Here is a 26,787-nt window from a genome sequence, read left to right as displayed (position 1 = left end):
TCTTTGTTAACGCTAGTTAATAAAAATACAGCTGTTCATGGTTATATTATACAATACACTAGGAATGTGTACAAGGTTTTTTTTTAAAGGTTCCATGGCATGGCATTTTTCTATTATTTTATAATGTTTCCTGAGGTGTACTTATATTGTTAGTATGATTTTTACATCATAAAATGTCATAATTTAGAAATAAAAGGCATTTTTTTCAATACTGATGTTTGCCCTGTGGCTGAATGCCCTGTTTCAAGAGGCGTGTCTGCTGTGAGACTTCAGTAAAAACGCCCACTGTTGTGATTGGCTGACATCTTTGCATTTGAAATGAGCGGAGGGGGCGTGGTTTAACGAGGTCTACCAGGCATGAGCTGCTGCCACAGAGACGGATGGACCTGAGTTCACTTCTCATCAGTTCATCGAACTGTTGTAGTTACTAGCATATACTTCAGGTTATTCGTTTATTTCTAGGAGGGGGGGCTGTCACTCATGTCAGAAAGTTAGTAACTTTAGTAAATGATGGATCAGCGCAGACTCGAGACACGAACCGTTTAAAACGATTCAGTCCGATTTGGTGAACTGATTCGGTTCACTAAAAAGAACCAGTTCAAAAGAATGATTCGTTCGCGAACCGGACATCACTAATGTACCAGAGACTGAGCGATTGCTAACAAAGTTATTTATAGTAACTACTGAGTTATGAGAGCGCTGTCAGTCAGCGCGAGTTTATTGTGTTTGTATCTGAGAGTTCTGAATAAACACGAGTCCCAGTCACACCGAGTCCGTCTTCATTATTATTCTACCAACTTTGTAACACATGCAATGTACCATTACAGCTGTCGAGATGAACGAGTAAGTGTTGATTATAGCATTATTTTTAGATATGTTCCTATCATATGAAACGTGTCAGTGACGCACATTGAGTACACAGCTCAAAAAAGACACAACAGCAGTAATCAAATGTAATCCAGTTTATTGTGGGGATAGCTGGCTAGCCTAGCCGGATACCCTCACGCTTACCCCCCTTCTGCTTAATCTCGCACCGCGTTTGGTGCCTCCGCTGTGGGCCAGATGCAGTACTGGGGGTCGGGGATGTTGAAGGCCGACCGGTCAGTGCAGCCCGAGCTTCGGCGTGCGTGAGGTATATCTCTAAAGATGTTACTGTGCTGATGTTGAGCAGAAACGACTGTATGCACATTTTAGAACAGATAGACGCGACGAGGACGTACAAAAACACTGACTCACAAGATAGAAAACACAAAAACACCGTTCTGTCGGGAGAGAGAGAAGCCGCAGCGTGTGCACGAATAATAAATAATTAGCTGCACATACGAAATCACTGATCACAGATCAGAAGGAACTGAAAAAAGACTTCTGTTTTCATATGTACATCCAAACACTGAGAAACTGCCAGCATTCACTCGTTCACAAGCCATGATCTCTCGAGGACAAATATGGCGCTTGCATGGGCGTGCCAAATTCTCTGGGCGGAGGAAAGGGAGGTAACCGTTCCTGTTCTGATGTCAAAACAGGAGACTTCAGGATTGGCTAGTCTGGCCTGTCATTTTCTCAAGGGCAGAGAAAGACAGCCAGAACTCAGTTTTACACCGATCAACATTTCTATCCACTTGAGGACAATATTCAGGCTAGGGGAACTCATATTAATGTTGAAAAACCTCATAAAATGAAAATTTCATGCCATGAGACCTTTAAGTAAAGTTAAAGTAAGTTTAAGTTTAAGTAAGGTTTTTCAAGTCTTTAAAAGTAGTATTTTTTCTCCTTAACCTCTTGCTGTTGCTGTCACCTAAGAATAGAATAGCAAAAAAGTGATGTGACAAGCCATCAGAACCGAACCGAGGTATGTATTGAACCGTGGACTAACTGTATTGTTGCATATTCTGTACTGTATGATTATTATGTATATAATTTTTTTTTTTTTTTTCTGTCGTCCAAGCCTCTTGACGACCAGATATAATACAGTATGCAATGTCCATGTCTAAATATATACAGCTTGGTTTGTTCACCATTGGTTAAGTTGGCCACGTTCCCCTTATGTGGTATGGAGTTGCAAATCCAAACACAAAAAGTTTGTGTTTACATAATATATGTGTGTACTGTGTATAATTATTATGTTTATATATAATACACACACATGCATGTATATATTTACAAAAATATATATATTTATATATAATATTAATTATATATATATATATATATATATATATATATATATATATATAGATATATTAGTGTTTTTATATACACATAATAATTATACACAGCACACACACACATACTATGTAAACGCAATTTATCGTTGCACAGCCCTAGTTATATTATATTAAATTGATAGAAATCCCTACAGTATACAGATTTGAAGAAGTTAATAGAAATATAATTGTATTACAAAATTCTTGTGCCATAAAGACAACATAAGAATGAGAAGATAAGAATATAAGAATGACAATATCAGAAGCGCATAAGAAGAGGAAGACATCAGTGCTTTTCAGTGTGTAGGCCCATGTCAAATCTGTCGTCACAGGTTAGTGGAGACATACTTTTGCTTGCTGACAGGGATGTTGTGGTAGACAAGATAAGGCCTATTTATGCACAGGTTCAACACAAGCTAAGAAATGAAAAATCCTTTTTTTCATGAATGCAAGTCTATTCTGTCCTGGATATTCAATATTGATTCTATCAGAGCTATTTAATGGAGGGGAGGGAAAAAACAGCTTGTACAACATGCCGATTTGTGTCGGAAAGTCAAAAGGTCTTGTTTGCGATTTTCTCTGCATTTGGTAGCACAGGAAACTCGGCAACATAAATGTGTCTTCAAATATGTGCAGAATGTTCATTCTGTGTACTATAACTTTTGTGATCTCTAAGACTACCGTCTGCTTTCAAAATTCGTCTTTTTACTGCCTGTCTGTCAAATGCAATTACCTGTTATCATTTTCTGTGGAAATCACTGAACCCTTCTCTAGCATATGAGAGCAGATGAAATGAATTTAGATGACATCTAAATGCTCACTGTATGGCGATCTCTCAATTTCTCAAACATTCACTGTTTACACAGAAAGTGGGATTTAATTGGCAAACCCTTCCATGCAGCAGCATATTTCTCACTCATTGTAAATCAAATGTTTGAATTAAGCAAGTTCAGACACTGAGGTTTCAGACCCTGAAGTTTGTCCTCAATACAGAAAATAAGGAATGATTGTACAGCGTTTTGCTAGGGTAAAGATATTTGAAAAGCAAGTCAATTATACTATAAATACGAGAAGTCACCATGAAGTCAAAATTGATAATTCTTAATTTTTTATATTGCAGTTTATTACAGGGCCATAACCCCCATGGACATTGAGGGGTACAAATCGAATAATAAAAAATGGCCTAATTGCCCAACCCCCGCCGGTCATCATGGTCAGAATGAGTGAGATAGCCAATCAAATCAAAGAAGGCGGGGCTTACTGTTAATGCGAATACCAACGCGACACTTTAGTTTTAGCAGTGAAAGAGTGCGTCGTAAGATGTAAGTAGCTAAACATGTAATATTTGACTACTGTTTTACGGAAAAAACGTTAAGTGACATTTACTTGACATTTTATATGAAATTTCACCATTTTGAATCAAAAATATGACATTATTTAAGCAAACAACAACCATCCAATCAATTCCCAATGGACAATATCAAGTCCCACCCCATATTTTTTTATTGTTCGAGAAGCTGTTTCAAATGGATATACGTCACAATAGGGAAGAAAATTCAATCACAACTTCCTTTACGTGCTGACTTTAAAGAATGTTTTTAATAATGACAGTCATGGTTTACAAAACAACATTGAACTCCTATGACTTTGATTGTAAAATGCGTGAGGAATTGCTCTTCCTGGGCACACTGTGCCTCTGTTGGGAGTACAACAGGTCCAGACAGTCAAGATCCAATCAGACACTTGTGCATCAATTTTAAACACGATACAACAGATATTTATTAAACACAGCAGAAAGGAGTGAATTATTGAGTAAGTTTCACACCTCAGGGGTTTCAGAGGCCTTTTTGATAACCATTGGTAAAATGTATAGTTTCAAGGAGTGGGATGTTGAATTATTCATTCTTTATAGGCGGATTGGTATATTGCTCAATGATTGAATGAAGCTGAATATTATTATAGTATGTGTGTTTGTTGGGGGTTTGGATGGGCCTGAATGTCTCCCCAAGGACAGTAAAACCTGAAATCAACTACATTGTGGGGATTAGCCAACATTCACGGAGAGTAATAACCATACTTAATGAAAATGTAAAACTGAAAACATTTATCTGTGAGGGTTAGGTTTAGGGTTTAGTCTCTTAGGCTGTGTGTCCACCAAAGTCTTTTTAGCCAGCTGAAAACACTAGGCGCTCTGCTGAAAAAGTTGTCCAAGCAGAATGTGGTGGTTGGTCGGTGTTGTATTTTTCCCGCCCCTCCTCCACTGTGATTGGACAGCTGGGTAAAAAGTGACAGTGATGAGCGCTGCGTTTTACTCAAAGTTGAACATTCTTCAACTCTCTGCAACCAGTAAAAAATGCTGAGCCCTCAGCGCTTGAACGTGAAATAGACGCTCAGCGCCTCATTACGCTTCTGCCGTTTTAAAAATGCAGCAATCCCATCAAAAACAATTGGAAAAATATGCCAGCTGCATGAAAACCGTGTTGGTGGACACACAGCTTAATGCTTGTTGTTGTTGTCATCTATTGACCTTGTACAAGCAGAATGTGGCAGTTGGTAGCTGTGGTATTTGTCCCTTCTCCACTGTGATTGGACGGCTGTGTAAAAAGTGACAGTGATGAGCTCTGCGTTTTACTCAAAGTTGAACATTCTTCAACTCTCGACAACCGGTTAAAAAAACTCTGAGCGCTCAGCACTTGAACATGAAATAGACGCTCGGCGCCTCATTACGCTTCTGGCGTTTTTAAAACGCAGCACTCCCATCGAAAACAATTCGAAAAATATGCCAGCCGCATGAAAAAACTCTTTGGTTGACACACAGCTTTATGCCTGTTGTTGTCATCTGTTGACGTTGTACAAGCAGAATGTGGCGTTTGGTTGCTGTGATATTTGTCCCGCCCCTCCTCCACTGTGATTGGACGTCTGTGTAAAAAGTGACAGTGATGAGCGCTGCATTTTACTCAAAGTTGAACATTCTTCAACTCTCTACCCATAAAAAACGCAGAGCGCAGTGTGAAATAGACGCTCAGCGACTCATTCTTGGAACTTTAAAAACGCGACACTCCCATTGAAAACATTTGCTACGCTTTGGTGGACACACGTCCTTATGCTCACCAAGGCTGCATCTATTTACTCAAAAATGCAGTAAAAACAGTAATATTCGGTACAATGGGGCTAAAGGCGCACTGGGGTAAAGGCGTGTTTGACTTAATTCTCGTTTAAACCACTAGATGGCACAAAAATTCAGCTCAGCACTTTTCTTAACAACCGCTTTTTATGATACGTGGAAATTTGGCTGATTCTTGAGGCGATCGCGGACAGCAAAGCAAAGCTGATTCAGCGCAAATAAAATTATTGTCTATATTTTGAGACAAAGGTCTTGTTAATGATTTTCAGTTTTGTTTAAGGTAATTTAAGCAAAAGATTTTCAACAACGGAAGAATATGTATAGACGCATGGTATTTGGGGCAAAAGGCACAATAATTAAAATGATTATAAACAGCTGCTGACTTTTCCATTTGTTGACATGACATGGTTAGATTCAGATGGTTTATTGGGTGTCCACCTTAGAGATAATCACCATATTTATAACGAAACTATCATATTTAAAAATAGGATATTAATCATATCATATAATGAAATATCACATTTATTTGTTACTACTGTAAAGCTTTATTCAATTATTATTAACATATTTTATTGATAGTATGTATATTTGTTAAACAAAAATCAATTATTTTATTTTTCAAAATAAACCAACAGTATATAGGTGTCCAGACAGCATACAAAGGTGCAATTTGTTGCTGTTTATGGTAATTAAACTTTGATATATTGATTTGCAACTATGATGGTGTCTAGAACAGTGACTCTGATCATCATCAAAAGTCACTCTGAAAAATGTAATTTTAAAAATGTCAAATGCCTTTTATTTTCAAACGATTTTATTACTGGAGGTCAGAAAGATGCTGCACTTTTGGCCGGTAAAAGGCATTTCTGCCCCTGAATGCTGTAACATTCTGAGATGTTTTACTAGTAAAAAAAATAAATGTAATTGTACTTTGACTACTTTTCTTGCTGCCACCAACCTTCCGGTTTGTAGACAGCCTACATGAACCGCTGAGCCACTGCCAATATATATATATATATTGGCAGTGGCTCAGTGGTTCATGTAGGTTGTCTACAAACTGGAAGGTTGGTGGTTCAATCCCCGGTTCCACCTGACCAAGTGTCGAGGTGTCCATGAGCAAGACACCTAACCCCAGCTGCTCCCAACGAGCTGGATGGCGCCTTGCATGGCTGACACCGCCGTCGGTGTATGAATGGGTCAATGTGATCCAAGATGTAAAGCGCTTTGGATGGCCATGGGTCTGTTGAAAGCGCTATATAAATGCAGTCCATTTACCATATATCCTGCATTTGGGCAAAGACAAGCCATATATAGATATTAAAATTGCTCACAGTAACATTAAGTCCCTCTCTGTCTTGCCTAAATGGATCAGCTCCACTGTCTTCACACTTATTGTTAATCACTGCATCTACAGTAACATAAACCACTATTATTTTACTACTATAGTAGATGTTTTACCAGTACTCTATTATTTTTGAAGGTGTGAAATGGACTTATATTCACCCATCTGCTTGACGTCACATGACAGATTTTCTGCAGGTTTGTGGACCTTTTTGGTTGCTGATGTGAGCGCCCCTTAAAATGCCCACAGATTTGCTTTCAGGAATCATACTGTGTTTATGATTGATTATAGCATACACAACATAAATGAAGGAATCATCAACTTTATGGAGTGAATTTCATATTGGGAAATGATACAGTATGTAGTGAAATGAACAAGTGATGTAAATGATAAATGTGTACAGTATGTTTAACAAACAATCTGTCCTGCAGTAGAGTCGAATGAGAGGGCGAGGGAGAGAGAGAGAGAGAGAGAGAGAGAGAGAGAGAGAGAGAGAGAGAGAGAGAGAGAGAGAGAGAGAGAGAGAGAAGATACAGCGAAACAGATTGACTTAACAAGATGTCGATTTACAGAGCAGACTGTGGAGTCACGCCCTGGGAACTCGGAAGCAGACAGAAGGAACGCGCATACGCACAACTTCACCTCAAAAGTACACCAGCAAATCTAAGGAGTTATATTCCCTGATGAACATGCGCATGCACAAAAACATCTGCCCTCAGCGAAATGGGGAAACAACATAGGCACTTTGCCATAGATAGAACACTGACAACTACAAAGCAGAATCTTCCCTCGTTTAACGTCCTCAGTCACCCCCCGTTGCCCTTCTCTTGGCTTGTCACCACTGTTACAGGGCGTCTGCCAAGTGAGTGTCTCTCTGGTCTGACGAGAGACGGCAGGGAACCTTGTGTTGTTGTAATGTGTCTGAGGAGACGCATCACTGAGTTTCCTAGATTTATCAGGACTGCAAATGCTGACTTTCATGGATGCTATGCTTTGGATGCACTGTCTGGAATTAACCTGAAGTGGTTTTGTGAGGTCAGTGTGGGACTGAGCAACTTTCTATTAACCATTAAATGCAAGACCCATATAGACCCACCTCCTCTACCTCATCTTTTTTTGAACTTATGTCCCTGCTTTTTAGTATTTTTTTATCTTTATTTTATGAATAGTGTAACAATAAAAAACTAGATTAATCACAAAAAAGAAATCTATGGTAAGGGTTGTTAGTGAGCTGATATATAGTATAGAAAAATATTGTGCTATTTTATTTATTTGTTTATTTCATAACAGTTTCAGTCCTGCGATCTGATTCCATGTTTTCAATCACTCTTAAAGGGATAGTTCACCCCAAAATTAAAATTCTGTCACTCACCCTCATGTCGTTTCAAACCCGTAAGACCTTTGTTCATCTTCGGAACACAAATTAAGATATTTCTGATGAAATCCGAGAGCTCTCTGACCCCTCCATAGACTGAAATTTAATGACCACTTTCAAGGCCCAGAAAGGTAGTAAAGAGATTGTTAAAATAGTCCATGGCTGAATCCGAAATCGCCCCCTTTACCCTCAAATAGGGCATTATTTGAGGGGCCAGCCATTTGTAGTGGACATTATTGAGTGCACTCATTCAATCCCACATTGCACCGCAATAACGAGTGTACACTCAAAGGCTGTCTGACTTCATACACTCGTTTTCAAGTGAACTATATTAGCTGACCAACGTAGGGAATAGTGAATGAGGGTTTAGCCCATGTGACTACAGTGGTTCAGCTTTAATTTTATGAAGCTATGAGAATACTTTTTGTGCCCAAAAACAAACTAAAATAATGACGATTCAGTTTTTACAATGTAAACAGCGCAATCATTTGATAATCATTTGTTATTAACTTATTATCTCCGTCCACTTTTATTAGATTCTATAATTTGGAGGTTCCTGCTTTACAAGTGGGAGTTCTCTCTATCTAGGCTCGGACCAGTTTTTTGCCCTTCATTCATGAACGGATTGTTCACAAGCATGTGCTACATTAGACCATAGGGCCCGACTATGTCCGGTCAGGTGTTCATATGGCCCGATTTTATCCGGCCTCTCCTTCCCTTAAAAGGCCCACTTTCGTTGGTCTCGCCAGGGATTTTATTACTACCCATTATCATGTGTCTCTGGTTCCTCGGACCAGTCTGGGTCAGTCAGCACGCACAGCGCTTTACATTGGGTTCCCATAACGCAATATGAGAGACCTCTCGAAAGGGAACGTACTCGGTTACTTTCGTAACCTCGGTTCCCTGAGAGAGGGAACGAGTATTGCGTTTCTCGCCGTGCTTGTGCTTCTCAGGTATCGCTTCAGTCGATTTTTAAAACCTGATTTCTATGGCTCGACAGGGTCTTTTATAGCCTCAATATGCAAATTTAGGAGACCCTTTTCGGCGGGTTTTCTAGCGATCCCTATTGGCTCGCTCTCTCAGCCGCCTCGCCATAGGTTCCTGCAGTTGCCGTAGCACGGCCAATCAGCGCGTACCTCGCTCTGTTGTATTGCTGTGCAGCGGCACTGCGTTTCACATGGATACCTGTATGAGTAAAAGTTTTGCTTCATATTCTCGAGAAAAGGAGTTTTCCCATAACGCAATACTCAATCCCTCTCTCAGGGAACCGAGGTTACGAAAGTAACCGAGTACGTTTTTTATAGTTAAGATGTGTATCACTGCTTTGTGACTGCAGAACTTTTGGGGACAAAACAATCCTGTACCCTGTTGAGGCTCTGTTATAAAGCACATACAAAATGTGTTACTTTAATTTAACGTGAATAGTTAGTGTGTTACTTACTACCTTTTAAGCGATAAAGATGTTTCTTTTGATTTTGACGATAATGGCACTCTCTCGATTACGTTCTTCATGAAGTAGTAGCGGCGAGCATGAGCAAGTAGAGTCAGCGTATCTCACAGCGCCATCTGCTGTGCTGGTGAAAATAATCACTACATGATTGATCCTATAACCAGCCTGCTGTATGTGAGTTGGCTGGTTTTTTGCAATATACCTGCGGGTTGTTTTGGACGAGCTGTAAAACGGGGATATTTCCGGGGACAGCTCCAAATCCAGGAAAGAACACCAAAAAACGGGCCTGTCCTGGGAAAACGGGGACATCTGGTCACCCTACTTCAGTGAGTCATTAAAATAATTTATTCAACCGATTCATCCTTAAACGTCGATCCATTAAGTTTTTATGATTCACTAAAGCGAATCATACTAATTGATTCAGGAACGACGAACGAGTGAATCAAGGACTCTTTCGCTAATTCAATAAAGCAAATTTTTCAAAAACGCTGGTTCACTCGGAACGAAACATACGTTGTTTTGAAAACGTTCAATGGTTACTGTGGCGTCGTCTAGAACACCGGTGTCTAAAACGTAAGTTAATATTTATTTTTTGCTTATTGAACTGGTGTATAAACAGTTGCATTAAGTTAACTGTTGTGCAATCGTGTTGATATTCAGACCAAACAACACGGTTCCGAGTGTGACGCTGCTAATTCAAAATTAATTTATTATAATTGTAGGTAGCCTATTGTTTTGTTAATGACTCTATTATTCATGTATTTATTTGTTTCAAGTGCAAATTATATTGTGGATTCGCTATTTCAGCGGGATAAACGTCAGTTTCTAAATAAATAGCTATGCTTGTTTCTCATTGTTGATAACGTAACTTGATTGACGAAGCGACCGTAAACAATGACAGAATGTTAAAAAGAATAGCCCTTAAAATGAGCAGTAGCCTACTTGCAGATAATATAATATAATAAATAGTTTTAAAAGAGCCACTTTTAGTGCTATATAGCCATTGACTTCCATAATGAATATGGAAAATAAAAAATGCTGACAAAAAGTCAATGGCTACCGTCAACTGTCTTCAAAATATCTACTTTTGTGTTTAACAGAAAAAGAAACTTAGAGGTTTGTAATGACATGACGGTGAGTAAATGATGACAGAATTTTTATTTTTGGGTGAACTATCCCTTTCAGATTAACTAATTGCATTTAACATAAATGTAAATGTAATACATTTTCATTCAATAACATTCAATTAAGTGTTCGAAAACATTACATTCAATTCACACTTGTTGTAGTGCATTCGTTTAAAGTATAATATTTCCAGTACTCTTTTTAAAAGAATGCTAAAGTGTATTTCTTTGGACAAGGGGTATGAAAAATTCTGCTGATAAAGAATTTCAGTATTATATCCAAATTGATCTAAGATTGTTTTATAGTGTGTAGTAGTTTTATTCCTTTGGCAAATTAAATTATTTGTTTTACATTTTGCATAGTGACACACAAAATGTCACAATAAAACACCAAAATGCCCTGCAGGAGTATTTGTAATAGTTTTATTAGATGTGCGGTATAGGTAATGGTAAACCAATGATTGGATTTAGGTAGGCCTATATGTGTCTCTCCCTTCACTTTGCTGTCTCCCTAAAACAATCAAATGCATTTGGGGACCACTGAGGAGGTTTGTTTCAGTTGATGTGGCCTTTTACAATTTGCACTGACTGTATATGTGTGTTTTGCAACCAAATTGATCACAGACAAGAGAAGTGTGTGCATGTGTGTAGTGTGAGTCAGGCAGGGGGCCGCCAGCGAGGGACTCCCAGGAGCACTCAGACACAAGACTTATTGAATTTTATGCTGGTGTTTTTATTTTCTCATACTGCTACCTGGGGAGCAACTTCCCATCTCACTTATCTCATCATTATGTATGGAGGAATCCACCAGTAAGAGAGAGACAGAGAGAGGGGAGCACAAATAGGTGAAACATTAATAATTCTGTGAAAGAAATCTTCTGAGGAGGGGTGCCATATCTTTCCATTAGTTTAGTTCACACTGAGAAACACAAAAATATCACAGTAATCAGATGTTTCACCCGCATGCTTTAACAGCAGTGATTCACTTGACTTTCTTTGAATGACCATTTCACTCTGCGTGTGTCAGCTCTGATGGGCTCTTGAACCTTTCTCGGGGTATTTACACCTTCAATATGAAAAGGACACAGATCTTATAGTCTTCTGAACTGAACAAACTGCGAAAAGATAGAATAGCCAGGATGGGTAAAAGCAGTGGCGGTGTTTCACAAAAACCTTGGTTATGGCATGATTCCTTCTGGCTATACAACAACAACATTCAATAATATTATATCTAAACAAAATGTAGACAAAAATCCACCATACTAAAATAATGCAATTGTAATGCACAGACTTAAAGGAGTAGTTCACTTTAAAGGGAAAATTAGCCCATGATTTACTCACCATCAAGCTATCCTAGGTGTATGACTTCCTTTTTTCTGATTAACACAATCAGAGTTATATTAATAATAGGGCTGTCAATAGATTATAAAAATTGAATCGTGATTAATCACACATTTGTTGTGTGATTAATCGCACGCTTATCGTGAAATTAAGCATACGCCATTTATCTTATTAAACGTGTGCGTTCCTTTTGTCATAATTTGCTATATCCAAAGTAAAAAATCTGTTTGAAGGGTGATTCTCACAAAACTGTATTTTCTGCAAGCTTCATTGGATCATTGGAGACTCCAAAAGGACACCAAATAACCAAATATAAGGAGTCCATATAATTCTATTATATAATAGATTTACACACGAAGCCGAAGTCATATAATAATAAAGCATCTTGCTTTTAAAATAAATTACAAAACAAAACAAAAATAAATAAATTACAAAACTACCATTTAAAAATATTGATTTGTTTAACACATGTTTAGCATTCCAGCAGACATTATACAAACAAAGCACAATGTAACTTGTAAATGTAAAAAAAGAGATCAACAACTATGTCATCGCTGCAGAAACACGTTGTATGTAAATGAATACATTTGACGTTCTACAGACACAAATATGCACTGGAGCATTTGCCAATATTTTATTACAGTATCAACTGAGGGTACTCTTGCATGCATTTGAGACAATTCAGCAGAACAGTGTCTGCAAAAACGGCCATTTCTGCGTCTTTCTCGGACACTTTAAAGCCTTCTATACTCATCGCGTCCGCACGAGCGTGAGGGTGCGCACGGCAAAAATGAGGCTCGCGCTGCGGACCTGTGCTACGTTCCACTCCACTTTCACCCCTTTTCCTCCAAGGCAGTGCTAGGAGCCAGAGCCTAGTTTCAAATCGGTTCTTTGTTACCCCTTTTCCACCAAGGCAGTGCTAGAGCTAATTCAGAGCCAGAGCTAGTCCCAGTTCATAGTTGGTTCGACTGATACCCCTTTTCCACCAAGGCAGTGCTAGAGCTAGATCGGAGCCAGAGCCTAGTTTCAAATCGGTTCTTTGTGTTTCCACATCCAAAGCCCCAGCTCCGAGCCAGGAAAAGTGGTTCTTAAGTAGCACCAAAACATTGCTGGGCTAGAACAGGGCTAGAAGTAAGAACCAATTACGTCAGGCGCTGGGGGCGGGGTCAACAAGACCAACACAAACTTGAGATCTGCCATTGTTGAAATAGCAGCTAATGGAGCTAACAGCTGCTGCTCGTTTTTAATCTCTGTCTATACAAATTACGGCGAACTGCATGAATGCGTTGGATTCGCTGTGTTTTCGTTGTGTTTTGATGCCGATGTAGGATCGTAAAGCAATGTGAATCAATAGTAACGCAATTGTTGATGGAAGGCTTGTTCGCAACGGTGCTGTGCAGAGACCGATCGCCGTACGATAACGAGTCCAGCGAGAGCACACGACTCCTTATGCTTTTGATTCACTCATGCGTTTTTTTTTTATATCATACGTGGATCGGTCTGCGCAGCGCCGATGCATCTCGAACAAGCCTGGTGTGTGTTTGTGTTTCCCACTGCCCAGGGTTGCCAGGTTTTCACAACAAAACCCACCCAATTGCTGATCAAACCAAGCCCAATCACGTTTCAAGGGGACTTCCCCGGTAAAAATCACATTTGGGGGTAAAATATGTGTTTTTTTGGCATGGTTGCCTACTAAAATTCGCATTCCCGGGGCTAAATATCACATAATTGGGGTCGCTTCAACCCGCGGACATGAAAAACAGCCCGCGGCAACAGTGATGAAGTAGCCCAATTCCGCGGGAAAACACTACCGCTGCCTCGCTAGCGTTGCTGAGAAAGATGAGACGTATACAGTGACGTAAGACCTGGCTCTGTTGTGGCTCTCAGCATGTGGAAAAGCAAACGGTTCTTAGAAGGCTCCTCAGTCGAACCAACTATGAACTGGGACTAGCTCTGGCTCTGAACTAGCTGTAGCACTGCCTTGGTGAAAAAGGGGTATTTTAGACACGCACTTGCGAACTTCCCCTCGGGGGAATCCCTGCCGCCATTCTGAAGTGAAGTTTATATGGAAAGACCCTCGCCCTCGCTCCCTCTTTTGACCGAGGGAGTCTACTTCATATGTACACTTCAGGCAGCTTCATATACCACAATGCAACACGAATATGACGTCACCACATATTGCATCTAATTTACCCCAACACAAACTCTATTATATTTTATATATTATTTTTAAAAACATTTAAAACAACCCAAACACACTTATACCGAATGCTGCATTAAAAAATTTTGTAAAGGAAAAAATAATTAAATAAATCAACTCCATAGTGGACTCCAAGTGATCAAGGGCTTAGGACATTCCAGTTCAGTCCATTGCCAGGGTTAATTGCGTTACATTATTTTAAAGGGGTGGTAAACCACGATTTCACTATTCTAACTTTAGCTAACGTGTAATGTTGCTGCTTGAGCATAAACAACATCTGCAAAGTTACGACGTTCAAAGTTTAAAGCAAAGGGAGATATTTGCTTTTAAAGAAATCAGTTTCTAAGGACTACAGCAAACGGCCGCTAGGGACTACTACACATTCACCCAGGTTTTGCTGACATCACCAGGCCCAATATTTACATAAACCCCTCCTCCGGGGAATATGAAATAAGGGGGGCGAGGCAATTTTGTATCGCCGCGGGGAAGCGTTAGTAGGCTGTGTTTTTGCCGCAATGCCGAAGAAACGCTGTTATTTTCATCCGGATTGCAGGTCTGGGGTACTTGCTCTGTTCAGCCTTCATAGGGACGGGGGTGCGTTGCAGAGCGTTTAACACACAGCATGTTATATGCACGTGTGTTTGAGTCAGCGGGGAATCAGGCGCGCGCAGGGCTCCCTGCATCCACCGTCTTCGCGATTTCAATGCCAGATTTGCACAACGTCAGCTGCGTGAAAAAAACACTGCCGGTGCGTGGATGCACGACGCGCGCACTGCACATTTCACGGAGGACAACACAATCTTCCACAAACTTCGCGAGTTCAATACAGGATATGCACAACGGCTTGTCCTGAAAGCTGGATTTACAAACAGAAGCTGTTCACGGGCCACAACCTGTAAGTCTGATTTATTTTTCATTGATGTGTTTTCCTGTAATAGGTTGTAGCAAGAAAGTAAACAAATGACAACGCTGTTCTGCAAACCAGTCTGTTAAATGCTCATTCATACTTAACGTTATCCGACGAACACCTATCGTTACAAACACTAACGTTAAAATCTCAACAGCGAACCTGGCATTAGTGTAAATGATTCTTTGATTAGAGCTTTTATGTATTGTTTATCTACAGGCATGCTAAACATGGTTCTGTGTGTGATTTGGCTAACTTACTAGTTAAAGCCAGTGCTTAGTGTTTGTTTTGGGTTAGTTCTTGCGACAGATATTTGGCTATAATCGTTCTAAAAATACAAAAGTTAAAGTGCCATTCAGTAGCGATCATTATAGATCCGTAGTCTTTACTCTCGAGGACTGAACAGGTTCTGCTCGATCATCTTCACTCAAATGTTCTGGGTCTGATTCGGGCGGTAAGGGGCATGACGTTTCCGACGTGCACTGCGGTTAGCGAATCACAACACACTGGGCCAGCTAACCAATCTGAGCCCACTGCGTATTTTTGAGGGACTGGCTTCATACAACCCGGAAAGCATCAGACCGTTTTACAAGGAGGGACAGAGCAGTGTAGAATAAAGGTCAAATATATGAAAAATAAGGCAATTTTTTTTAAAACGAAGCATGAACACATGTTACAGTGCACCCCACAAACACAATCAAGCCTTCAAAAGAATGTGTTTTACCACCCCTTTAACACGTTAAGGACTTTAAAGGGATAGTTCACCCAAAAATGAAAATTCTGTCATCATTTACTCACCCTGAAGTTGTTCTAAACCTGTATGAGTTTCTTTGTTCTGCTGAACACAAAAGAATATATTTAGAAGAATGTTTGTAACAAAGCAGATAGAGCAACCATTGACTACCATAGTAGGGGAAAAAATACTATGGTTGTCAATGGTTGCTCTATCTGCTTTGTTACAAACATTATTCTAAATATCTTTTATGTTCAGCAGAACAAAGAAACTCATACAGGTTTGGAACAACTTGAGGGTGAGTAAATGATGACAGAATTTTCATTTTTGGGTGAACTATCCCTTTAAATTAATCGCATACGTTAACGCGTTCACGTTGATTAATAATTAATAAATATCCTGATGCTTCCCAGCTTTATAATGGCAGTGACGAGGTCAATTGAGTTTGAAGCTCAAAAAAGTGCATCCATCCATCATAAACTTACACCACACGGCTCTGGGGGGTTAATAAAAGCCTTCTGAAGGAAATCAATCGACATTCCACTTACGAAAAAAGAATGACTAGCACAATGTATGACGTCAGACGTATCTCAAGCGTTTTGAACTGTGAGAGGCGTTCTGTTGAATATGGAAGGCGGTCTGGTGGAAGCTAGATATTTTACTTTATAAAGTTTTAAATATGGATATTTTTCTTACAAAACTCCAAAACTATTATGGACCCCATCCCTGCCATTATAAAGCTTGAAAGCGCCATCAGGATATTTATAATAATTATTTAATATAACTCTGATTGTGTTCATCAGAAAGAAGAAAGTCATACACCTAGGATGGCTTGAGGGTGAGTAAATCATTGGGTAATTTTCATTGTAAAGTGAACAAATCCTATAACAACTATACAAAATCAATGCAAATTCTGAAACGGCCCTATAAGCATACACTGTGTCTTAACCAAACACGACGTGAAAATTCATCTTTTCCATGTTTTTTTGTAGCCTACTAACCAGCTGAAACTCAACACACAGAGCATGACAATGATAATCTCAGGTGCTGATTACCGGTATGTGCTTTATTTAGTGTCAAAAGAATTAAATGTGAGTTTGAACATAATTTTTTGTGACCTTTATAAACATAGCCTACTGAAAGCAACAATGGATAGGCTAATTCACCTCAGATCTTAATGATCTTAAATAAATGAGAGGAAACAACAATGTTCAAACTGTCAACTCATCGTGAACAAACACACGTATTCTATGATTAAAAAAGATTGTTGATTTATGAATGTACTTATCCATTTAGTTGCCAATGCAAGCTTGCAGACAGAACCCGCCCACACGCTCTTCTGATTGGCTGTGATCTTTTTTTTATTGATTTTGTTGCGTCTCGGGTCGAGTCTGGTTTGGACAGACAAATTGCTTGCTGCTGGAAATCTTATCGTAATGTGTATGGTCAGGAAACATCATTAAGCTGTTTAAATTTGCTTTTCAAAGCTGGAAATTCTGCCAAAGGCAAACTCAAGCAACAGAACTAATGAGTAGCATCATCTTGTTCAACTTTCTTTAGTGTAATGTTGCTGCTTGAGCATGAAAAGGTCTGCAAAGTTACAAAGCTCACTCCAGAGGAGTTATTTTCTATATATCAGTGTTTCTCAACCGATGGGAAATCGCCAGACTGTTTTGAGTTGATCACGGAGTGCTTAGTCAAAGGAACAACAACAACAAAACACGTAATTCTACAATTTGTTCTGATTCGAAGCCGTTGACTCTTCTGTCAGATGCAGTTTAAGTAAAGAATGCGTGAGAAAACGTATTGTTCCGATTCAGTATCTGCGGTCGGATGAGATATTGTCAGGCTATATGTCAGTCAGTGTCATTACTCTAATGCCTGGTTAAAACTTGAGGTTATGGTAAGGGGTGTGACATTTCCGAAACGCACTCCAAGCTGTTGAAAAATCACAATACACTGGCCCAGTTGACCAATCAGAGCATATTGTGCATATCTTTTTAGAATGAGAATAGGGAAACATGAACTAAACAGAGCATTACTGACAGACTGGCAAGATGGGCGTTGCAACAATGTAAAATATATTAAAAATAATGTGTTTTTTGAACATTCAAGCATGAAAATCTATTCTAGTAGACCAAAAACAAAATCACGGCTTTGTAAAAGGGCATAATATGACCTAATAACAACCCTGCCTCATGACATTTCTGTACTTTGTTGCAAACTGTATATATATATTGAATAACTACTTTGCACAGTTATAATTTGTATTATTTAACCTAAACTTATTTAGATTTCTTTGCACATACTGTATGTGCATATATAGACACATAGCCTGCTTTTTCTTTTGTTAACCCTTTTTTTCCCCTTTGTTTTTCTTTAACTTTATTTTCTGCTTCAGGTGAATTTGCTTTGAAGAGTAATGCAGTCTTGCAGAGACAGTATTTCACTGCTTGTGCACTATTTGTGTTTGTGACATAAATGCAGTCGTCTTTAACCTAGGAGTCTGAGCTGTTTTGGGGCCCTTTAGAAGTTTTGACATGCTCTTACATTTGTGTTTTTTCAGTTGCTTATAAACATATTAATGGCAAAAGTGTAATTACACTGTATTCAGCACAAACTGGGCTGCAAAAGCTGGCCTTCAAAGTTTTATACGCTCCTCAAAACCCTTTAAAATCAGTCTACAGGGCTATGATACTCTAGCAAATTTTTTTTTAGAAAGCCTTTGGCTAAAATAACCATCTTCTACCAATTTCTAATTTCTTAAAGCTACAGTGTGTGATATTTTCCCCCATTTAGTGCCATCGAGTGTTAAAACGCGAAAGGCGAAGCTTGAATTTACGGGTATGTCCCTCTTTGGCTAATGTACTTTCAAGATGGAGGGGCAACATGGCGACCTGCATTCGAACCCCTTACCCGTATGTATTTTCAATGGCATATTATAAACTTACGAGAATACTTTATTACTTGAATGAAGCAAATATACATTAATGAGCACATATATTTTTGAAAGAACTAAGTGATTTTAGCTAAGAATAAACTAAAAAAGTTACATAGTGTAGCTTTAAGGTGCATTCTTAGGCATGACATGATGGGGCTTATTGCTTTTATATAGTGGTTATTCCACACACCTGGCCAGGTTTCATAAAATAAACACAGACACAAAAATATAATGCTATTGGGAAAAAATATATTTTTCCGCTAAGCAATGTAGTTCTTTAGAAGCTGAATGATTTCCAAGCAACACACAGACACAGTGGCACAGTAATACTGATGTCATCGTAGAGTAATTTACAACAGCTTCGAACACGGCTCAACCAATCATAATCATGAACCGAATATCCATTTTAAAAATAGATTTTTAAGACCAGGGTTGTTTTTGAGATTTAGAGATCAGATGCTGTGGCATACATACATAAATCATGTTGCAGATTTAGGCAGGTGGAGCTGGGGGAGGTGGAGGTTTTCAGAGGTGCGCTACAGGACTAGCCTACAGCAAACATTGTACCAGACTATTTAGATGTTGCGGAAGCAATCTTATTGGATTAGGGCTGCCACCAGAGGTGGGTAGTAACGAATTACATTTACTTCGTTACATTTACTTGAGTAAATTTTTCGGGTAACTTGTACTTTTAGAGTATATTTAAAGATGGGTATTTTTACTCTTACTCAAGTAAATTTCTTGTGAAAAAACTGTACTTTTACTTAGTTACATTCGGTGTCGTTCCTCCGCTACTGTCAAATGGTAATAATTTAAAATAAGTTAATATGACTTTCGCAAGTCTCGCAAAACGTTGGAGAGGCTGCTTCCCGAGAGGTGGCTATACGCATCACCCGCTTATAATTAGCGCGCGTTTAGTCAGAAGATGATGGCCGAAGCAGAGGAAGATGTGTGTGAGCTACGGGAGGCAGATCACCCGTGGCCTCAAGTTCAGTCTATGATTTCACTCCAAGATATAGAATAGTTTCATAATGCGATGCATGCTGTGTGCACCAAAACAAACTGACATCTCAGCATACAATAATTCCTCCCTGAAAAGAACATGTAGCAGTAAGTGTCACAATGATGCCTATATTTGAACACTATTAATGGTCCTTTGGTAACTATGGAACATTTTCCCTTATTATAATACTATTTCACACACTGTCCTAGTGTTTTCCTCATATGCGCTCTTGTGCAAGCAATGGCAAATCGTTTGAATCCTCCAAACAACACACGTCCACGAACAAACGTTCACATCTGCACATTTACATATCCTTTTCTTCACAAAACGAAACAAATTGAATAGCCTAATGTGACGTCTTGCATTTATACACAAATCCGGACAGACACCTGTCTGAAGTGTAGAAAATACATACAAATAAAAACGGTATTGTATTTTATTCCTACCTAAAGAATAGCCTATAGCCTATACTTATAAAAATATAAGAACAAAGTATGTTTTAAGAAGAGCTCTGGTTAGCCCAGCAAACCATTAATTTACACTGTTTAACCATTAATCACACACACAAACACACACACACACACACACACACACACACACACACACACACACACACACACACACACACACATTACATATATATATATATATATATATATATATATATATATATATATATATATATATATATATATATATATATATATATATATATATATATATAATAAGGTTCATTAGTTTACGTTAACATGAACTAATAATGAACTGCACTTATAAAGCATTTATTTATCTTTGTTAATGTTAATTTCAACATTTACTAATGCATTATTCAAATATTGTTAACATTAGTTAATGCACTGTGAACTAACATGAATAAACCATGAACAGCTGTATTTTTATGAACTAACATTAACAAAGATGAACTAATGCTGAACAGAGGTGTTGTTCATGGTTAGTTCATGTTAACTAATGCATTAATGTTAACTAATACAACCTTATTGTAAAGTGTTACCGAGAGGTGTGTGAAAGCTCTCCAAGTAGCCTGAAATTCAGGGTTTTCGCTTCTTATCAATCAGATTGAAAGTAACTAGTAACTAACTACTTGAGTAGTTTTCTCATCGAATACTTTTTTACTCTTACTCAAGTAAATATTACGATTGTTACTTTTACTTTTACTTGAGTAAATATTTCCGTAAGTACTTGCACTTTTACTTGAGTACAGATTTTGGCTACTCTACCCACCTCTGGCTGCCACTGACGACTATTTTTAGATCGATTAATCTATCGACTAATTTATCGATGAATCGATTAATCTATCGACTAATTTATCGCAATCATTTTCAACAATTTTACTTAAAAACATTTAATTGAACTTGCAACGTTGGCCTTCAGTAGTGTACTATGAAAAAGTATAAATGTAAACAAGCCATTGACAAAATGTAAAACTAAAAGAGTAAAAATGTTAAAAGGTACAAATTTGTAAACCAACATAACAGAAAAAAAGAGAATATCAGCAAATACTTTGTATATAGAATAGTGTTGTCACGATACCAAAATTATGACTTTGATACAATATCAAACTAAAATACCTCAATACCGATAAGTTACTGACTCGATACCATGGCAAAAAACTGTAAAAGTAATTGAATAATATGACCGAACTTACTATTCATTGTTTTATCATTGTTTTAGGGTTAAAAAACTGCCTTGCCCTGCTTCACACAGAATATTAGGTCCGGCCCTTTAAGAGCTGCACGGACCAAATTCATTGTAACAACCGATTTCTCATTCAACTCTGTATACGTTCACTAAAGACATATCCGACTGCGTTTACCCGAATGCTCGCCAGGACCTGCATTTTAACATATTTTTTACCATTCAAACCCAATAATCTGCAAAACTGGCGTTGCGATCTGTCTGTTTGAAAGGTGTGTGCGCGCGCTTCAGGTCAGAGTCCGGCAGCGTGAACGAGCACGTCCAGGCCAAGACGCACTTTTCTGTTGCTTTCTTTTTCCTGAGCTGCGCGAATATATTTGACTGTTCTGCTTCCATTGTTTAGTGAACGGTGGAAGCTGAGCTCACACACACACGTCCTCACTCCTGCTGTCACACATCGAGGCAAATTAATAAATACTGCTCTTATTAGATTGCTGTCATTTTTAAAGTACCGGTACTAATACAATTTCAAATCGTACCCAACTTACCCAGTCGACTAAAAATATTGACGTCGACTAATTAACAGCGTCGACGCAGTCGATTGTATCGACCAATCGCAACAGGCCTACATTGGATGCAGGATGACCAGAAGCCAATCAGCTTGTTCCATGTAGTAATGATGTGATTGTTTGGCAATTGCATGTAAAGGACATATCAGCCTGTGCCCTCTAGCGTTTCATGACTGAACTAGATATTTATAATGAATGACACAATAATTTATGTTTATCTTATTCTTATGTTTTTCATTCTTGTTCTGTGAAGGATTTTTGTGGAGTGAGGGGAACTCAAATATTTAAATGTTTATAGTGTTTAGAATTTGTTTTATTTACCAGCATTTTTACATTATTAATAAAATATATGACATATAATCTTAAATTGTGACTTATCTGTGTTTTGTTCTCTCAACTATGCATTTTTTTTCCAGGTATGACAGGTGTTTGAAATTAAATATGAAAATAGTCCTTTACAGTCCTCAAACATTAAGCATTTTCAGGCTTTGGAAAAGTAAATGTTATTTTATTATGGGTGACTTTGTCTGTTGTTGTACTGTGATAATGTGTGAGCTGCTGAGTCATGGAGTTTGCAAAGGGCATCAGCTGCAGACATGGGTCCAGCCACATGGGTATTATGCTTCTGCGGAGAATACGTTACTCTTGTAATGAGTTGATATACTGTGACACCACAATCTGCCACCCTTTAAATTTTCACCATGTTGGTCCGAGACCAACTGCAGATTTAGGGGCAGTTGTCCTTTTCCCTAGTCCTTCGAGCCTTGGAGAGTAAAGATAAATGTTAGCAAACTATAGGGATACATTTGTTGATATTTCCTGTTCTCATACCTGCTCTCCCATCACTCAGCTCATTATTCTCCGTCTGACCACATCTGTTCACAGACCAGCTCTAACAAATTTAATGAAGCACTGTGTGCTTGAACAAACGCGCATTGACATCCAATGGTGAAACCAATTATGAATCGTAGGGCCGGTCTACAAGGATCAGAGGAGGCTAGTAATGAGGGATGTGTGGCCAAGCTAGACCTCTCTCATTTCGGGTCCCTGTCCATCTGTTATCTCCCCTGGGTCAATTATGGCTCCCTGTCACATGCTAATGCGGTCCCACCCCCGACCGAGCCTTTTGATTGGCTGTTTGCCGGCCATTTGTCATCTTATTACCGGCTTGTGGTCGGCCTGTACTTCTGTTGCTCACTACCTCTTCTGGCCTTGAGCGGTTCAGAGCACGGGGAGAATGGAATCTATTCAAGCTCACATCCACTCCGCTTTTTCATTACCGATGACACGCTAGTCTGTCTGGGTGAATTGGCCCAAATTCTACTCCTTTCTCTCCAGTCAGTTAGACTATTATTCCTTTGTATGTGTTTTTGTTGTTGTTTTTTTGTGTGTCACTCATGTGTGTGTGTGCTGGATTAAGGACTGGATCATTGGATCCTACTAGTCAATATAAAGCCATTGTACAGAGTACATGGTATCCACGAAATGCCACTGTGAATGTTCACTGGAAAAAGTGGTGGCTCACACTAGCATCACAGATGGCACAGAAAACATTTTTCTATTTCAAATAAATGCTGTTCTTTTAAACTTTCTATCCATCAAGATAATATATATTACAGTTTCTTTTATTACTGTTTTCAACATCGATAATAGTAGGAAAGAGAAGTAAATCAGCATATTAGAATGATTTCTGTAGGATCATGTGACACTGGAAATGTATTGGTAGAAGGTTTATCTGTATTTCAATATTTGTTTTAATATTTTTTTTTATTTGATAAAATCTTGATTTTATATCATTTAAACCATTCAGATGTGATTGTATTCACAATTAATCTAATGGCATTTAGCTTTGTGGTTAAAGAACAATAAGGAGAATGTTTCTTTATTTTCCTGGTCTGTATGTATCTAATAAGTAGTTCCTTTTGCATCTGTTATTAATCAATTGTATGGAGAAATAACACATTTCATGGCTAAATAAAAGCCATTTTAGTTGTATTACTCATCTCATTCAGAGATGTTTCAAGTTTTTGCTTGCTAGAATTTTGCGCAAACATTGAAAATTGCTGTCCACAAGAAATTTCAAATCACAAGTCGTGTATGTGTTGTGACCCACGTAAAATTCCATTTAGAACCTATAGATATGTGGAATTTATGTAGAAAATGTATTTGAGATAAAGGGCCATTTTCTAAACAGGGCAAAAGGGTGAGAGCGCAATTCCACAAAAGCGTTGATGGGTGTGGAAAGTTCTGTGCGTGATCTACTGATGACGTGCACATTAATGAACACAGACACAGCCAGATCCTTTCCATAATGACCAACGTCTGGTTTAAGACATGCTTTTTTTGGGCAGTAAATAATGGCACAAACGCCAGTACATTGACAAGCTGAAACCTTAGTAAATCACCTGCCATGATTCATTTGAATACTCTCCTCCCATTCATTTTGAAAGGGAAACTCCAACAAATGCATATGCAATAAGGTCAGCTGCAAAAATATATCCCTGTCCCCGCCTTTTCAGCGCTAATTTTTCACTGCGTGTCTTTAGTAAATCCTGACTTTATTTTTTTAACTCCAAAAGAAGGTTTGCGCTGACGCAAGATGTTAGTAAATCTGGCCCATAAAGTATTAGAAAGTCATTTTACTATCTGATGTGAAAACTGAATCTCCGGACTTGAAAATCTCTGGGAGCTCTTGAGATACGAGTAGATTATCAAGAACTCAGGTGTAAGGTACAAAATCTGCAACAGGCTCTACTTAACTATGAGAGCTTGAGCTGACAAAAAAAATAAAGCTTATAATAGTTTTAATCTGGTTAAATGCTCAATACAAATATGGATTGTTCTCCAGTAGGTCAAGTGCAAGCCATAGAGGAGAGACACAGAGAGACTAAAGCACTTCAACAGTTGCAGGACTCAATCAGCTCTTTATAAATCTCTCATTTACTGTAGTGTAATGCTGGGATTGATCACAGAGAACGAAAGGTCCTGTGGAGAACGATCCATACAAGTACTGCATTTTTGTGTTAATCTGCTGCCATGAATGAATTCTATGGCAATGGAAAGTGTCATGTAATAACTGCATAGATATTTCACTTTATTTTACAGTGCTGTTTCCCTTGTACATTCATACGGGTTTCCCGATAACGATGAATCTTAGCTCTTAAGAGCGCTCTCTACGTGCAAGGTTACGAACGTTCAACGCAATTCCAGTTTTTGAACAATATTTCTAACATTACTTCTTTTATTTATATTTTTGTTCATTCATTTAATTTAGATGTGTATTTCTATCAAATTTTTTGTTTGTTTTCTGTCCTTTTTTAATTATTTCATATATAAATTAAAATAAACAAAAAAATAAAGAGTAATAAAGCTTTATTAAATTATGTTTTGATTGCACTTGAATAAAGTTCAAGGTGTAATCTGATGGTTGTCCTGCAGGTGACCTCTTAACTCTGTCTTCTTACGATGCACTTTGGGATTTACGATTACTCCAGAGCACTCGTAGATCTACGATAATTTTTAAGTGCTACTTAAGTTACGATGCTTTCGTACGATCGTTTTTACGAACTTCTTAGGCATACAATGTTTTTGGGAAACGCAGCCCAGGGTAGTAACTGATTACATGTAATCTAGATTACATAATCAGATCCCAAAAATTGAGTACTTGTAATTAGATTATATTATCATTTAAAATACTCATAATCAGACTACAGTTGCTTTTTTATTGATTACATGATTACGTATTAACACAATGGCAGTAAACCATTTATAATTGATTGATTCTCACTTCACGCACTTCATGTTGTTCACAAAGAATGGAATATAGTTTCTTTCTATGGTACAATATTATCCTATTCAATTCAAACTGATAAGCGAGTTAGATCAAAAGTAATCTAAAAGTAATCTAAAAGTAATCTAAAAGTAGCCAGATTATATTACTTAAAATGTGTAATGTAATTACATTTACTGCTATAATTACATTACTAACTACAATTTTTTGTCATGTAATTGGGAATCAGTAACAAACTACAATACTGTACTTATTACAGTAATTACAATAACTGGGTAATAACTATGTACTAACTCTCAACCAACACCTAAACCAAACCCTGTAGTTACTTTATATTACCCAGCATTTTCACATGTAAGTACATGTACTGTACGTGCAGCCTGTTTTTTTTTTTTTTTGTATTGGCCCTTATGTACATTAAGATTATGCCTGATTCAACCAATCAGTAATGTCAAAACTGCTTAAAGAAAAATACAACTTTCTGAATAATATGGACTTCTTTGATGTATTTACGGCAGTGCATTGATTTTTGTTTGTCTCTCTTTCTGTCTTTCTCTACACTCCAGGGTGAAATTAAAAGACGGAGTAGCGTTTCTTGGCGCCCGACCCAGTAACCCCACACTCTGGATGGTTAGTCAAGATGTCAGAACAGAAGGTCACAGGATTGTGACCCTGCATTGTCGCCGTAAGGAGTCCAGCTATGGACAGAGGTCAGTTACCGTTAACTAGCCCAACTTCAGGGTGCTCTGGTAATTTACTTACTGTATGCAGTGGTCTATAAAGTATAGACCAGCATTCTGTATGAGTTCTTTGTATGTTATTATACCTTTTTTTTTTTACTTTTTTTAAATGTATTTATTATTTCATTGCAGACAGAGCACATACTGGTCTCCCATATTTAAGTCTCCCTAAAAATGCATAGGGCACTTATGTTAAAAATGTATGAGATTGTTTCTTTCATCTTTCGGTTCTGAGGACTTTTGAAAAAACTAAAAAAAGAAATTCAAAAAGAGTCTTTAAACACTTTA

At 38.1% G+C, this 26,787-nt stretch overlaps 1 protein-coding gene across 1 annotated transcript in view; it reads left to right on the top strand.

The window, feature by feature from the left end:
* The window catches only part of LOC307132468 (transmembrane protein 132C), a 414,322-nt gene that overhangs the window by 192,096 nt on the left and 195,439 nt on the right, over window positions 1-26,787 (top strand). The window contains exon 3 of the mRNA XM_079826812.1: window positions 26,326-26,469. Within this exon, the coding sequence (XP_079682938.1) occupies window positions 26,326-26,469 (144 nt within the window). The remainder of the gene's footprint in view (window positions 1-26,325; window positions 26,470-26,787) is intronic.

The sequence above is a fragment of the Gobio gobio genome (genome assembly GCF_949357685.1).
Source record: "Gobio gobio genome assembly, chromosome: 10".
Classification (NCBI taxonomy): Eukaryota; Metazoa; Chordata; class Actinopteri; order Cypriniformes; family Gobionidae; genus Gobio; species Gobio gobio.
Note: the sequence above shows the minus strand (reverse complement) of the source record. Positions and strands in the feature narration are given on the sequence as shown.